This window comes from Camelus dromedarius, chromosome 3, assembly GCF_036321535.1.
Source record: "Camelus dromedarius isolate mCamDro1 chromosome 3, mCamDro1.pat, whole genome shotgun sequence".
Classification (NCBI taxonomy): domain Eukaryota; kingdom Metazoa; phylum Chordata; class Mammalia; order Artiodactyla; family Camelidae; genus Camelus; species Camelus dromedarius.
The window spans coordinates 85,259,545-85,275,782 of NC_087438.1; the positions used below are offsets into that span (position 1 = coordinate 85,259,545).

The following is a 16,238-nucleotide window of genomic DNA, read 5'->3' on the forward strand; positions in this document are numbered from 1 at the left end:
AGGTAAGAAGACCATGAACCAGCAATAAGACTACCTCCAACAAAAAGATACTAAGTCTAATTTAGGGAACTAGGAATCCATTGTGAAAAATTACCACTCACTTTTATGTCCATGGTGTGGACTAATCTGCTCAATTAAATAACCAGTATTTTGTTGCCATTTTTCTTTTTAGAAAGGATTAATAGACCTTAATTTTATAAAGCATGAAGGCATTATAATTCCAAGTTTCAAGGATGCTCCAATTTACCCTTAGAAGTTGGGATGAAAAAGTAGCCATTCATTTTCACTAATTTCAGATTTTGCTAACAAAGGTGCTACAGACATAAAATGAAGTATCTGACCCATTCCTACAATTAAAAAGAAGGTAGTATCTTCAAAAATGGCTTGCCAGGAGATCATGTACAAAACACTTTCAGTGTTTAAACCCTGGGTATGCAGATCTGAAACAGTTTAAAAACTTGTGGTAAAATATACATAAAATGTTAACTATTTTAAAGTGTCCACTTCAGTAGCATTAAATATATTCACAGTTCTGTGTTTCCATTATCATCATCTTAAACAGAAACTCTGCCTAGTCAACTCCCCACTCTTGCACCCCCTCTGCCAGGTAACCTCCTACATTTTGTCTCAATGCATTTGAAACGTACTTAAAAAAGAAAAAAATCCAACAGAGCAAACCCCTCAGTTTCAATAACGCCTGAGCAGTGAAGCCAGGAGGGCCTATTTTGTCAGCACTTCATTTCCCAGCATCATCATCATTATTATTTTTTTTGGCATTCTTTTTTTTTTTAAGTGGAGGTGCTGGGGATTGAACCCAGGACTTGGGCATGCTAACCATGTGCTCTACCATAGAGCTAGTTCCCTTCCCCCATCAATTTTTATGTCTATTTTGACTGGCAGACCATACACAATTTTTTTTCATTTATTTCTTCATGGATGCAGCAAAAATTGAGTGCCTACATGTGGCCATCACTATTTTTTTTTAGCCCTGACATATGGCAGAAAGTAAGACAGACCTAACCTCTGTCCTCATGGACCTTATATTCTAGTTAACCATGATTCTCATTATCCCTGCTCTATAAATCATGTGAGAAAGTGTACAATTTTGATAAGATACCGGTGGCATGACACAAGCCTTGGATTGGTAATGCATTTCCAGCACCACAGCAGCACTCAGGAGGTGTTACAGCAGAACATTAGCTACCTTTCACTATTTCTGGTCACTGCTTTACTAGGTAATAGATGATGGAACAGTGGAGCTACATTAACTGACTGATGAATGTTATACCCTTATTTTGGCCTTCTCCATCTCTGTATCATTGACCATCTGATAGAATGCTCTATACCATAGAAACTAGGCATAGAAAAATACTTCAGGTTTCCAATTTTAAATATCAAATTTGAAATTTCATTTGTATGAAATGAATAGGCAAATCCACAGAGACAGAAAGTAGATGAGGGGTTGCCAGGGCTGGGCTGGGGGGAGGGAGCGTGGGGGCATGACTGCTAACATACCGGGGTTCTTCGGGGGATGATGAAAATGTTTCGGTATTAAATAGTGGTGATGATTGCATAACCATGTGAATATACTAAAAACCACTGAATTCCATACTTTGAAATGGTGAATTGTATGGTATGTGAATTATATCAGTAAAAATAATTATGTATTCAAGCCAGACAGATTGGTAGTGAGAGGCCGAATTTTAAAAGTCTATGTCAGCTAGCTACCAGAGGACCCTTCTTACAGACTGAGAACCAGGTCATTCCATTCTGAGGTGGCCGAGGACAGGCACGCTGAGAAGTCAGACTCGGGCTGCGCAGTAGCTGGACAGAGCAGTAAGTGGACGAGTCATCCGGTCAGACCAGTCTAGGTACGCTAGGGTGGTTTGTGCAGCGCCTTGATGCGTCCTTAAATCGTACTCAAAACTCCCACATCTTCTGGACACAGCAGGACCCCTGGTTTGGATAGAAGTCACTGGGATATACCTATAAAGGGACCCTTCAAATTTAATTTATACAGACGTGGCCCCACATATACGTGGAAGACAGCTACACCTCCCATGCAGTTATGTGTAAGCCACAGACATGGAAACTAGACTTTCTTCCTGAGAAGGAATCACAAACATTTTAAAGGTAAACTTCTTTTCACATTTAAATATTTGACGAAAGGTCTGCGGTTACATACTGTTCTGGGGAGACTTAGTACTCGCTCACCTACTTGCACGCTCACTCGCTCATTCATTCATCTGCTGTAGTCACAATCAACTCCCAAGCACTGATGATCATTTAGTAGAACAAATCGGTGTAAATACATTAAATGCCATTTACGAATGAAAGAGCTGCTGCTGAAGAACCACAAAAAGGTGTTAAAATTTTAGACTCTCCCAGTCAATTTTAGGACATAGAATCTAAGTATCTGCAGTGTAAGCACTTAAAAATCAAAACTACAAAGCAACCTGATACAGGAAGTGCCAGGCACTTGCCCAGTCTGTTTGAAACAAAAGTAGCAGACTACTCAAACTCAAATATGCACACAGTTAGGCTTTTTATTTGTTAAAATACACAGCCAAAAGATAACTTTACAGACGGCAAACCACACATCCATTTTAGAAACGTCCTTTTTGTTTCTTTAAATCTAAGGCCCCCTCTAGTGTTTGAAAACAGTCACACGCAGCACACAGTGCAATTGAAGGCACATTTTACCCGAGAGCTTCTGAAACAAAAAGAATCCATTCATGTGGCACAGAAATCAGTGAGAGAAAATGTCTAGCCATAATTAATAATCCATATTCCTGCTAAAATTCACATATTCATTATTCCCTCATTCAGTAATTTCTCTCTTTACTGCTGGGTTGTGTTTAGATTAATACTTGTTAACAAGGGGGAAAAAAGTATGAAGTGTGTAGGGCCTTTTTAATTTCCCAAACAAGAAGTACGTCTCCTTGAACACAGCAGGAAGTTCAGTGTTACCGCACAGCCTGTTCTGCCTTTGTAGCAGCTATCAGTAAACAGCATGTACTTCCTGAACTACAGACAAAGGTATTACATTTGGGAATAAGAAATTTTAAACTACATACATTTCAGGACTCATCTAAAAGCATAAAGCTTTTCATTACCCTGTAAAATGAGGTGGAAAATGTTGCTTTGAGGGCAAATGTTGCCTTTGAAGAATATGATGTACAGGAATTCTTAAAAATGTATATACTGTCATGGCACTACATGAATCCAATGACTTAATCTCTGGTACTTTTTGTAAGACTGATTAAAATTAGGGGGAGTAAAAAATAGCACGTTTCCATCACTCTACTTTCTTAGCTAAAGCGTTTATGCATCTGTTTCCAAGTTATATTACAGAGGGTTTGAGTTAACAACTTGTATAACAATTACTGGAAAATGAAACTTCTATTTTCAACAAAAGAAAACAATGTAAGCTTGAGCAGGAAACTGACAGAAAAGACCTTATTAAGCTATTACTTCATATTCCTAAAAATTAAGAGTGCACTAAAAATTTGAAAAGTCAACAGTTGTTGAAACAAATTTAAACTCTAGTAACTATTTAAATAAATGACTAATTTGTCACTGAATAGATCACATATGGCTTCTCTGCACTGATCCCGCTTTCTGTTTTCAAACGTGTCACCTGCAAATGTTATGAGTTAAAAAGTGATTTTTACTGATGTAATTCACATACCATTTACAAATGGTCTCAACTTTTAAGATATCTATATTCAAATGAACAGGACAGCATTTTTAAAGTGCAACATATACTCTTCTGGCTGAACATAAAAAATTATGTAACTGGAAATTACTTAAATCATTTCTCTGAGAGCGAATTTAGTGAAAAGCTGTTTTGAAAGTTAGCCATGAAATTATAAATTCTGAGAAACTCTGAAAAAGTCATTTAAAATGAGTAGATAAAATGCAGTTACAATAAACCAGAGTGGAGAGGTAGCATAAAGTAAATAAAATCAAATAAATACTATACAGTAACATAAAAAAAGTTTGCTTATAAAAAAATTAAATTGCTTTTTAAAATATCCATTTTCCCTTCTTTTGAGGGTTTTACAATTAAATCAAAATTTAGAACTGGAGTCTCTGTAAAGATTTTCCAAATGTTATTAATTACTGGCATTTTTTTTTGCCAAAACCTCTCTGATCTGTCGGTCGAGTTCACTTATTATTCGATCCTCGTGATTATACACACCCGTCCTCATCAAAGTATCCCTTTCTTCTATGAGGCGAGTCAAATAATCATCCGAGCCTTCTTCCAGTGTACTGCCATGTGGGCCGTCCGTTTTTCCACTCGCAATCTCTCTGGAATCCTGGTACTGTTTTTCTTCTTGTTGCCTTAACCTGAGAAAGTCAAGAACAAATGCTACTCTAGCAGGCAACAATCACTGTTTGGGTTTCTGGTTAACAACACCACTTAAAAACAAAATGATTTAATGGTAAAATGTTTTTAGTAATAGTTGCAGGAACAAAACAAAAACCACTTGGCTAGCCAGTTAGCACACACAGAACTAACTGTAGAAATGAAAACTGTAGAAATTTTGGAAATGTGTAGAAGCAAATAATTATAACCTTACCAGAGATAATCAATCTGAGTAATAGTTGTTTTGTATTTCTTTTCAATTAAAAAAAAATGCATGTATTTTAAACATATTTTTCTAAAAAGTTAGTGATATATATGCAATGCTATATGTGTATCACTTATTAATGTTTTCCTATAACATTAAGTGTTCATTACGTGGCTTCATTACATTCCATCATTTGGAATATACCATTATTTAATCATCCTTTATTATTGATCTTTAGGTTGTTATTAAACCTTTGTTGTTTTTTGAACATAAAATTTTTTTCTAAATTAATTCCACAAGTATTTGTACCAAGCAGTGCTAGGTTTTAGGGATACTGCAGAGCATCAGAAAGATTATTTTCTGTTATTGTGAAGTTTTGTCACTAATTATTCATAGAAAGTGAAATTCTACAGCTATGAATGCCTGGTTCAAAGCTCATGTACATTTTAAGAGTTTGTATTGATAGCTTCAAGTTACGTTTATGACGATCTTATCTAGGAGATGAAGAAAGGGGAGCAGATGCCAGTCTGGGGTTTGGGCATTTCCAATGGAATATCATTAATCAGACTGCCTTGAAAATGGGGAGTATACTTGGCGTTACCATCACTTAGTCAGTGGACCAAGTTTGGACGTGGAGTAGGTTTTCATTTAATTTGGAATGTACAACTGAGACATAACTAACTTTATACTCCTCTATATAACTGGCTACAAAAATAATTTGTAACAACTCCAAAATTTTGCCTTTGTAAGTAAGATAAAAAGCAGCTGAGTCTAAGCCCCTGCTTTTAGGTGGTCTTCACAGTAAGTAAGCCAACAAGAACCAAATCCACTTCTGAATTTACACGTGGCATGCGGGAGAGGGGGGAAGAGCCAGCAGGTGAGTGTCCTGCCCTGACCGACAAGGAGCTCTGGGCCCCAGAAAAGGTGCAGGCTGACTGGTAGGACACAGTTGTGTTTGTTCAGATGACTCTCTGACACTTGGATTCCTAAGATTTCCCACAAAAGAATAGGAAACTGAAGTATGCAGTCCAAGAAAGACACCAAAAACTCCATCTGTTCTAAGAAAAAAAAGCCTAGTGAGGGCCCTGAGCTTTGGGACTGGGGTGGAAATCAAGTGATTAATGGGATACCGGTAAAATTGAGCAATTCACGGGGAGGAGTAAGATAAGATTACTGGATGGTAGTTTCTCCCTCTCCAATTCTTACAGCTTTCTTGGAGGAAGAGGTGTCCTCTAGGTAGAATAAGGACACACCATGCCAAACTGTACCAGGAAGTCCAACCATTTCCCTGTGCATCTGTTTATGCATGTTATGATAAATGAAATTTTTACCCAACTGAGTATCCCTGAGAATTCTTACTAAAATGCAAATCATCATTCGTGATCACAACAGGATTTGAGAACACTGTAGCTGAAGCCCATAAAGTTATCAAAGGAAACCTGACTTCCTTGAAACACCACGTGTGGACTCCACTCGCCCAGCTTTGTGTCGCTGGGAACCTACTGCTTTGTAGAACTGCCCTCTTAGAAAGTTCCTTTTTATTATTGAACTCAGTATGTGTCTTTATACTTTCCAATAACTGGCTATGATTCTGTTCAAGAGGCTATTAAATGGCAGCCCTCTAGATATTTGAAGAGAGCTTTCTCATACTTTGCCCAAGAGTTCTTCACAAGGTCAATATCTCTCACTCTCCTGAACACTTTTTGGTCCCCTTCCTTTGGGAGCTCTCTAGGTAGCTGATTTCCCTTGAAGTCCGTTGCACACTGGTAAGAACCCAGAGGTGGCTTTACCACAGTGAGTGTTGGACCCTCTTTCTATGACTGTCCCCAGCTGCACCGGCTCTTTGCCACTCCGTTCTTAGTCGCCACTTAAATCCTCCTAGGCTTCTTCACTTCAACTGCTTTATTATGTCTTCTCTATCACTTAAGAAATGTTTTTTATAATTTATAGAGAAAACTCTGCTTTTGTTTCTAATATATGTAATCTTGTTGGTTTCAGTCTTCCCTAAATCTTAATTTATTAAGATACTAATAATAAGATTCAATTTTGCATGACCTACACATTTGATAGGTGGATGGCTATCTTCATTTAAACCACCAAAACAGTGCTTAGCAAACAGCAGGGGCTTAACAGGTATTTGCTAAACTAAAAGCAAACATGTGCTATATATTACAGCAAAATATTGGAAGGCAAGGGGCATGTTATAATTAATTTGTAACATCTTTCAAGTCTATGACATAGTAGACACCAAATAAATACTTGCTGAATAAAAAGAGAGTAAGAATAATAGTGTGAATTGTGCCCTGTAGTATATGCACTGTAGACCTCGACCTTTTCCAACTGACATTTATACGTAAATGTTCTAAATGCAGTTGTGTAATTCAGCTCCAAATCCACCAAATATGGTGACTGAACTTTCCCAGTTTATACAGGGCTGTATCGTGGGATGTTTTGTCAAATCTATGAGATACGCACTGAGTGGTGTCTTCCCAAAATTCATACACTGAAGCTCTAGCCCTCAGTGTGATGGTACCTGGAGGTGGGCCTTTGGGAGATGCTAGCAGGGACCTCGGGATGAGATTAGGGTCCTTATTAGAAGAGACACAGGAGAGCTTGCTCTCTCTCCCCCCACGGCGAGGATTCAGTGGGAAGCTGACTGTCTACAAGCCAGGAAGAGAGTCCCCACCAGAAACTAACCATGCTTCCACTTGGATCTTGAACATTTAGCGTCCAAAACTGTGAGAAAATAAATTTCTGTTGTTTAAGCCCACCCTATGGCATTTTGTTATGCCAGCCTCAGCTAAGACAGTATGATTTGCTGCAGCAAAAATACTAGTCTCTTGATAAACTAAGTTAAAAAGTCTTCCTGTAAACTCCGCTCCAAAATAAGACAGTAATTTTTTTCTTAGACTGCTTCCTAGTGATTATTCTCCTAACGTGAGATACTTGTGACATTGTTCCTAAGACGGACATGACACTACAGAGGAGCCCAGTGTTGCCTAGCAGTTAAAAACGCAACCTCTGCAATCAGGTCTGAGCTCTGGCTCCTTCATTTACTAGCTGTGTGACCTTGGAAAGGGTGCTTAAATCTCTTTAATCCCTGGTTTCCTCATCTCTAAATGGGGATAATATCTTCCTCAAAACGTTGCTTTGAAGATCAAAAACAGTGGAGACAGGCATATGAGACATTTAAAATAGTTCCTGACACACAGTAAGGGCAATAATTAAGAGCTATTCTTTTATTTACATTAATAATATAACTATTTGAAATTTCTTGTACTTTATATAATTAAAGATTCAGGATAATCAGTTACCTTGAAATAGTAACAATAATCCTGAAATTGTCACACAAGAATAAACTTTACTAATGTTATGAGTGGAAACAAAAAAGCTGAATAGATTTGATACAGCTACACTCATGGCAAAAAATGTGAGTGTAATGGTCTTTGGCAAAGACTTCGTATCACACAGGTCAGCTACGTTTTACACACGATGTACCCTATTCTTGAAAGGCCTGATGTACTTTTCCTGGACCAATGACCAATTAAAAAGTTGTCCTATTTAAACTTTAGTTTTTGTATGGAGAAAACAAAAATAATTTTTTAAGCTATTATACCTGTTCAGTTCGTTTCTTATATCCAACAATTCTTGTCGCTCAGTTTTTACTGTGTCTTTTTCCTCAGCAGCCAGGTAACGTAGTCTCATTTGTTCCAATTCTTCTTGCTGTTTTTTGAGACGAGCCATTTGACTTTCTTGCTCTCGCTTGAAAGAAACAAGCCAGATTTCTAATGTTAGGAATAAATATATTTCTATGACTGTGACTTGTGATTCTAATCCTGTTAGACAGTAACCGTGATACTGCCACACACTGCAGATTTTGTGAGTCGCATCTTATCTAGAAATGCCCAGGTTGTCTTTAAAAACTCCATGACTTTCCTTCCTGTTATAAGCCGTAAACATTCATGGTCCAGTCAGGACGGAGGTTAGCTGAATATCATACGGTAACAAGTTAAAGGCAAGAAAGAGTCTGCTGTCAACACAATGAGTTGCCACAGGACCAATGGTAAGAGCAGCATCGAAGAAATGGTTAATTATACAAAATTATCTAAGAAATTAAAATTATACAAAGAAATGGTAAACTATACAAAATACAAATTATACAAAGAGGTACCAAGAAAAATTCAATACTTGGCCCTGCACTAGTAACTAACCCCACTCCTACCTCAGGTAATAATGTATCTTTTCTACTCTTCCCTCCAGGCTCACACAAAAATCTATGTACATGATAAAATTTCTTTAATATAAATATGTAACACTACACAGAATGGATATTCCATAATTTATTCAACCACTCTCTCAAAAACAGACATTTTGGTACAAACAATGCTACAATAAAACATCCTCTCACCTAACAGTTTATAAATCTTTCTACATATTTCTTTAGGGACAAGAGCTTTTCTTTCTCTAGGACAGAACCCCAAAATGGGAGAGCCAGATCAATAGGTAATGTCATCTTTTTTTAAAAAGAAAACAATGAATGATAACAGAAAACTGCCAAATATTTATAAATGTACATTTTGATCAACTTTCACAAAGTGAACTACTCACATAACCACCAGCCAGATCAAGACACACAAGATTATCACAACCCCAGAAGTCCCCCATGTTTCTTTCCTTGTCACTAACCATTCATCTTTAGTAAAGATAATTACTATTCTAATTTCTAACAGCACCAGTAAGTTTTCACTGCTTTGAAGTTTATATAAATGGAACGGTGCAGTGTACATTACTTTATGTCTGGCTCCTTTCACATAGCTTTTCAGGTTATTTTGCAGTGTGTGTAGTTGATGATTCACATTACTGTGTCGCATTCCACTGGATGATTGCATGGTTTCTTCATTCCCCTGCTGAGGGACATTTGGGTTAGTTTCCAGTTTTGTACTGCAGAGCTGATGTGACCATTGTTGTACGTGCCTTTTTGCACTTATCTGTGTGCACTTCTATTGAGTATATACCTACGATTCAAACTGCTTGGTCATAGGGTATGAGAATTTCAGTATTAGTAAATATTGTCAGACAGTTTTCAAAGTAGTAGTGATGATTTATAACCATTCCGGTGCTCGATATTCTTGTCAGTACTTGGTAATACCATTTTTTTCCCATTTAAACCATTCTGATAGGTTAGTAGTGATATTTCATGATTTTATTTTGCAATTTTTTCAAATACTGATGAGGCTGAACTTGTTTTAATACTTTAAATGGTATTCTTCTTTGTAAAGTTCTTGGTCAGCCATTTGGCCCTTTGCTCTCCTTGGCCATTCGTCTTTCCTTATTGATATGTTTGTAGTTCTTTATATATACTGGGTAGGTCCTGTGTTAATTATTCAAATTGTAAATATTTTCCATGTGTCTTCGTCTTGTGTTCTAACTCCTTTAAAGGTGTTTTTAACTTAATTTTAATATGATCCAAATTTAGCTTTCTGTTCTTTACTGGGTAGTGCTCTCTATGTCCAATTTAGGGAAATTTTTGCTGCCTCAGTCTTGAAGATACTACTTTATGTTACCCCTTGAAGCTTCATTTAGATCAAAAATTCATATGCAATTGGTTCTATGCATGCTGAGATCAAGTTTCTTTTTCTATCCATAGAGAATTACAATTTTTAACCCATATAGAGTTACCAATTTACTAGCAATATTTACTGGAAAACAATCTTTCCCCCCACTGCCTGGGCTGTGTTCACTGTCATACCTCTGTCCTCTTATGTATGAGTTTATTTCTGGATTCTCAAGCCTTGCATTAAACTTGACTGTCTTAATTACTGGAACTCTTGTAACAATAGCTCTGGATATCTGATAGTAGAAGTCTTCTATCTTCAAAATTCAGTTATTCTTGATTTCTGTATTTTCATATAAATCTGAATTTCAAGGGTTGAAAAAGAAAAGGCCTGCTGGAATTAGGATTATGCTGAATCTACAGTTCAATTTGTCCAAAACTATTATCTTTACAATATTGATTATTCAATCACTGAACACAGTTTACCTCTCCATTTGTTCAGATCTTCTTTAATTTTATACTTCCCTATATATTAAGAGTAGCATTTTTCTTTGAATAGTGTGCCTAGGTATTTCAAGTTTTTAAATGCTATTGCAAATGGCAGGGTGTAAATTTTTTCGTTTAATTGTCTCTAGAGAATTAAAAATGCTATGTATATTCTGATTTTGTTTCCAGCAAAAAACTTATTAATTCTTAGTTAATATCACTTATTAATTCTCATAGGTCATCTGTAGATACTTTTTGGTTTTCTAAGTATAAAACAATTGTCATCTGTAAATGATGACAGTTTTATTTTTCCCTTTCCAACTGATAACACCCTTTCTTTTGGCCTGTTTCACTGGTAACAAAGTTTTTAAGAAATGGTAATAGATGGCATCCTTCTCTTGTTCTCATCTCGGGAAAAACTTTAAGATTTGTCATAGATTCTATGTAAGTATCCTTTATTAGATTAAGAAATGTCCCCTACATTCTTAGTTGGCTAAGTATTGTTATTATAAATGGGTACTGACTTCTGCACTTTTGATCACTTGATTTTTTTTCCTCCTTTATTTTTTAAGGTGGTAAATAGCCAACTTCCCCTGTTTAATAAACTTCGTTGTGATGCTTACAAGTTTTATATCTATATTCATGAGACTGACTAGCCAATTAATTTTCTTATAACTTCTCTGTCAGATTTTAGGATCAAGGTTACGCTGGTCTCATTTTTAAAGAAGTCAGACGTATTCTCTCTTCCTAGTTTCTGAAACTGTTTGTGTAACATTAGTGTTATTTCTAAAATATTTATTAAAATTGTTATGTGAAGCCATTTGGGTCTGGAGCCTTCTTTCGGTGAAGACTTCATTACAGATTCTATTTCTCTAGTAGTTGTAAGACTACTATCATGTTTCTGTGTAAGCTTTGTAAGTTCTGTTTCCTTAAACACTCCAACTTCGCTGACTTTGTTTTTCAGTTTCCCCATAATTCATTTATTCATGTTGATTATTTCCTTCCTCCTAATTTCCTATTCGTTTACTGACTACTTGACAGGGATATTTAGAGAATAGATTTTTATGCTTTTCTTATTTTCCAAGTGAACTTGAGGTTAAAAACTTCCGTAAGGACTGCTTTCATTAAAGCTCATGTCTTGATAGGTTTTAATTATTCAGTTCAAATTCACTTGTGGTCTCCAGTTTAGCCATGGGTTATTAAGAAGTGTACTATTTTCAATATTGTGAACGTTGATTATCTCTTTTTATTAGTAACTTCTAGCTTAGTTTCACTGTGGTCAGAGAACATATTCTGAATTACAACTTCCTGAAATTTGTTCAAAATTGTTGTTCAGTTTGACATATGAGCAATTCGGCTAAATGTTCCAGTGCGTAGAGAACGATTTGAATCCTGGACTTTTTTAAGTATCCTTCTGTGCACACCGATGGTGACAATATCTAGCTCTTCTAAATCTTCATTTTCTGTTGTTGATTTGCTCTAGCAGGTCCCAGGAGAATTACAGTAAAATAAACCATTATTATGAATTTTTCTATTTCTCCTTTTAGTTCTATAGATTTTTGCTTTATATAAATTTGTGGCTGTTACCGGGTACACACAAATGTACAACTGTTGTCATCTTCCAGGTGACTGACCCTTTTGATTATAAAAACTCAAATCTTTAACTACAGTAAGCCTCTTGCTGTAAAGTCTTAAGTACTGTTGAACGTTCATTCTTTGAGTTAATATTAAGGTATTATATACTTTTTCCTCTTTTTAAATTCAGCCATTCTGTATCTTTATATTTACGGCATCCTTATATCTATCTAAGTAGCATGCTATTGTTTAATTCAGTTGTTAATTGATTGTTTTTAATGACAATACTTAGTTTTTATCTATATTTAAAGCAATTGGTAACATACTATATGGGTTTAAATTTTTACCTGCTACTATTGTCTGCTTGTTCCATCTATTTTGTATTGTTTCTCTTCTTTTGTCCTTTTCAAGATGAATCTAATATTTTGTCATTCCATTTTCCCCTTCTTTCAGCTTGTTACTCATTCTTACTCTTTTAGAAATAATATAAATTAGGACTTTTACAACCTCACGGATAATGCAACACTTTTAACATTTTAACCCTATTTATCCCGTCATCTCTTTTGTACTGTTATTTTTGTCATGAATTTTAATTCTCTATACATTTTAAATTCAATATGTTGGGATTATTGTTTTCTCCCAGTTTTTGTTAGTCTGAAGAGTCTCATGTCATTTTGTGAAGGGCATTTTCACTGGGTACAGAATTTTAGGCTGGCAGTTATTTTCTTTCAGTACTTTAAGGATGTTATTCTGCAGTCTTATGAATTCCTTTGTTTGTTTATTTAAAGTTCATCTGTCAGTCTCATTGTTGCTCCTATGAAGGCAATGTCTCCCTCTACCCTCCATGGCTTTTAAGATTTTCTTTGCTTTTTGGCTGTTTTAAATCAGCACTATTATTAAGGCTCCCCTGGCCACCCTTCTATGTGATGGCACAGCAGAGAGATGGCCATTTATGACCTGGGAAGCAGGCCCTCATCAGACAGAGCCTGACCCTTTGTACACTTGGATCCCAGACGTCCAACCTCCAGAAAAGTGAAAAATAAATTTCTGTAGTTCACGAGCCGCCCAAACTAACGCAGGGGTCTGTGCTCACACCAGAGGTAGTCGCTCTCATATACCCTTATCCTGTGTTGTACTTATGTTCTTTGTTGTATCTTCTATCCTTTTTTCTCTTCCAGCTTGGATACTTTTTATTGGCTTGTCTTCAGTTCACACATCCCTGGTTCTGCTGTTAATTCATCCACTGAATTCTTACATTTCATTTGTAATAATACTTTTTCAGTTCCATATGTCTGTATGATTGAAAAGATTCCACTTTCCTCGCACATTTCTCCATCGTATCACCTATTTTCTAGAACACAGTGGTAGTAGTTATTTCTAACTCTGTGTCTGGTGACTCCAAAATCTGGTTTACCTGTTGATTTATTTCTATTGAGCAAAAGACATAAAAAGGCATTCCACAGTAAAGACATAAAAGTCTAATAAACAAAGAAAAAGATGCTCGAAGTCAATAGTCAGGGAAATGAAAACTTAAGCCACACAGTGATACTATTTCAGACCCACCACACTGGAAAAAACTAATACGTCTGATAACAGCCAAGCATTACACATGTGACACATGTGTGAAGAATAACAACAATTATATACCACTCTTGAGAACTGCAGATTCACGCAACCACTTTGGAAAGTGAAGCAGAAATGAGGGAACCCTATTACCAGAAGCTCTACTTTTAGATACAAACACTAGAGAAACTCTTACATGTTAAAAAAAAAATTTTCAGTGTTGTCTTATTGTAAGAAAACTGAGAATACTCATTTTTATAAAGCAATAAAAATAAACTCTAGCTATCTGCATCAGAATAGCTAAGTCACAAAAACAACTTTGAATCACACAAGGTAGTCACAGAAGAATGATTCAAAGAGAATATTTTCATGCATAGTTTAAAAACAAAAGTGAACAGTGTTGTTTACCAATATTTTAAATATATCTTATAACATTATGAAGAAAAGCAAAGGAATGATAAATAACAAATTCAGCAAAGTGGTTACCTATGGAGAGGATGCAGGTAAGAAAGGGCACAGAGAACACTAATCCTGTTTCTTAAACTAAAAGGTGGGGGTTGAGGTGCATAAAAATCCTTTTTTTCCCTCTTTGAAATATATGATATATTGAATGTATGATATATTTCATTTAAAAAGAAAGAAAAAGACATCCAGATAAAAATACAGTCAACTGTTATCTCTGCTTGAAGAGGTGATAAGGTTTAAGGTTTTTGGTGATTTTTATTTTCTATGTTATGATGCTCCAAAATTTGGATTTTTTTACACTAAGCAAATATAATTGCAAGCAGGAAAAAAAAAGGTCAATTATTAAATTTTAGGTTACTTTGTAAAACTGTAACTTTATAAAAGTTGAAACACTTTAATTCTAAAACACAAGAAAAGCCTTTAAATGCCTTGAATTTTTAATCAAGTACACAGCATTAATAATAATCACACATGCACACACAAAAATTAGAGGTTAGAGGAAGAAATCCTCTCTGCTGCCAGGTGCTTGGGTTAAAGGCTCCTCAATCAAGTAAGTATAATCTCTATTTTGCCTTGGCTGCCTATAAATCCCAAGAGGAGATGTAAACACACATACACTAGACTAAACAGCGGCTAAAACGTGGCCACTACTTACTCTCCCACTCACACACGCCATGGAAGTCTGTGGGAAAAAACTTACAACTAAACTAAGGAACTCAAGTCAAGTTTTCTGAAAATAACCCAGAGCTGACAAGTCAGTAGGAGGGCCTGGATGGTTTCAAGACACAGTTTTTAACCAAGACTTGGACCTCCAACTGTTTTCTTAAACAAAGATTTATACCCCATCCTTGGCTAAATTACTTATAAATTAATCAAATTAATTACTCTGAGTGGATAAGCAGGAGGCTGGACAAGATAGGGCTAATGTCAGCCAATGAAGTCTGTGTTGTTTTAACTAAATATATCAGCTTAATTTTAAACAGATCTACTGTGCACAAATATGGTAAGGGACCCACATCCTACCCAAAATCCTAGTTCTGTTTCCTGTCCCATGAACAAACGTACCTACTTTTAATATATCTGACATGATAAAAATGTTAAATTTCCTACAACAACAAATTCATACCTGTTAACAATGCTTCATTTATTTTTAAAAAGTGGTGGCTGTTATTCTTCTTACATAACTATATTCTAATGTATCAAGAAGTGTTTTTAAGTAACTACGGTATTTAGAACACAGGAGTAAAGTGATCATCTTAACTTGGAGATTGGAAAAAAAAGCAAACTAACTTACCTCTTACATGTCTAACAACTAGAACTCTTTTTTTTTAAAGTCAGTGTTACACATCATACCAGAGATACCAAATCCAGAACGTAGGGGTATCACTTGTCTTCTAGATTAGGACCCATTTTGTGCTGTACTTACTTAGATTTCACAGCTGTCGCCTACCCAGTTACCAAAGAACAAAAATAGTTTACAACTTGGAAACACAGGCTTTTATGGTTGTGAATCAGAAGAAAAGATTTTTTCTAAATAATTGGAAGATTATGATTTTTTAATTCACAAATTGACTACACTAGGTCACCTGTGAGTAATGGAAATCTCTGTTTAAACATTCTTTTGGCAATAGGCGCTGAGCATTAGGTCTTATTTCCAAGCTTTCCCAGCTGGGTTTTGTCATTAACATTTATTAACAATCTAAGATATGGCCGTCCCCGTCTAATCCGTACTACACAAATGTTTTGTATGGCCCTCCAGAGGATTTTGCCGTGACAAATTACTGGCAGAGATTATAGCCCCGTGGCTATTCACCAGAGGCAATGTAAAATTAACATGGTACTAATCCAATTTAAACAAGAAGTTGCACAAACAATCCTCTGAACAAAAGTAGACAGAAGATTCCAGTTTTATAGTTGAACACAATAAATGTGTTTTGAATAAAAAAAGTTTTAGGAAAAAAACTGAAGTAACTTTACACATACGAATTGTGCCTATTTGATAACGTTTATTAATTTTC

General features: G+C 35.7%; 1 protein-coding gene across 8 annotated transcripts in view; it reads right to left on the reverse strand.

Moving 5' to 3' along the window:
* Positions 1 to 2,526: 2,526 nt before the first annotated feature.
* The window catches only part of CEP120 (centrosomal protein 120), a 157,521-nt gene continuing 143,809 nt past the window's right edge, over positions 2,527 to 16,238 (reverse strand). For all 8 annotated transcript variants that reach the window (XM_064483571.1, XM_064483538.1, XM_031448907.2 and 5 more), the window contains 2 exons: positions 8,194 to 8,339; positions 2,527 to 4,353 (listed from right to left, as the gene is read on the reverse strand). In XM_064483571.1, coding sequence (XP_064339641.1) covers positions 4,119 to 4,353; positions 8,194 to 8,339 — 381 coding nt within the window. In that variant the 3' untranslated portion in view covers positions 2,527 to 4,118. The remainder of the gene's footprint in view (positions 4,354 to 8,193; positions 8,340 to 16,238) is intronic.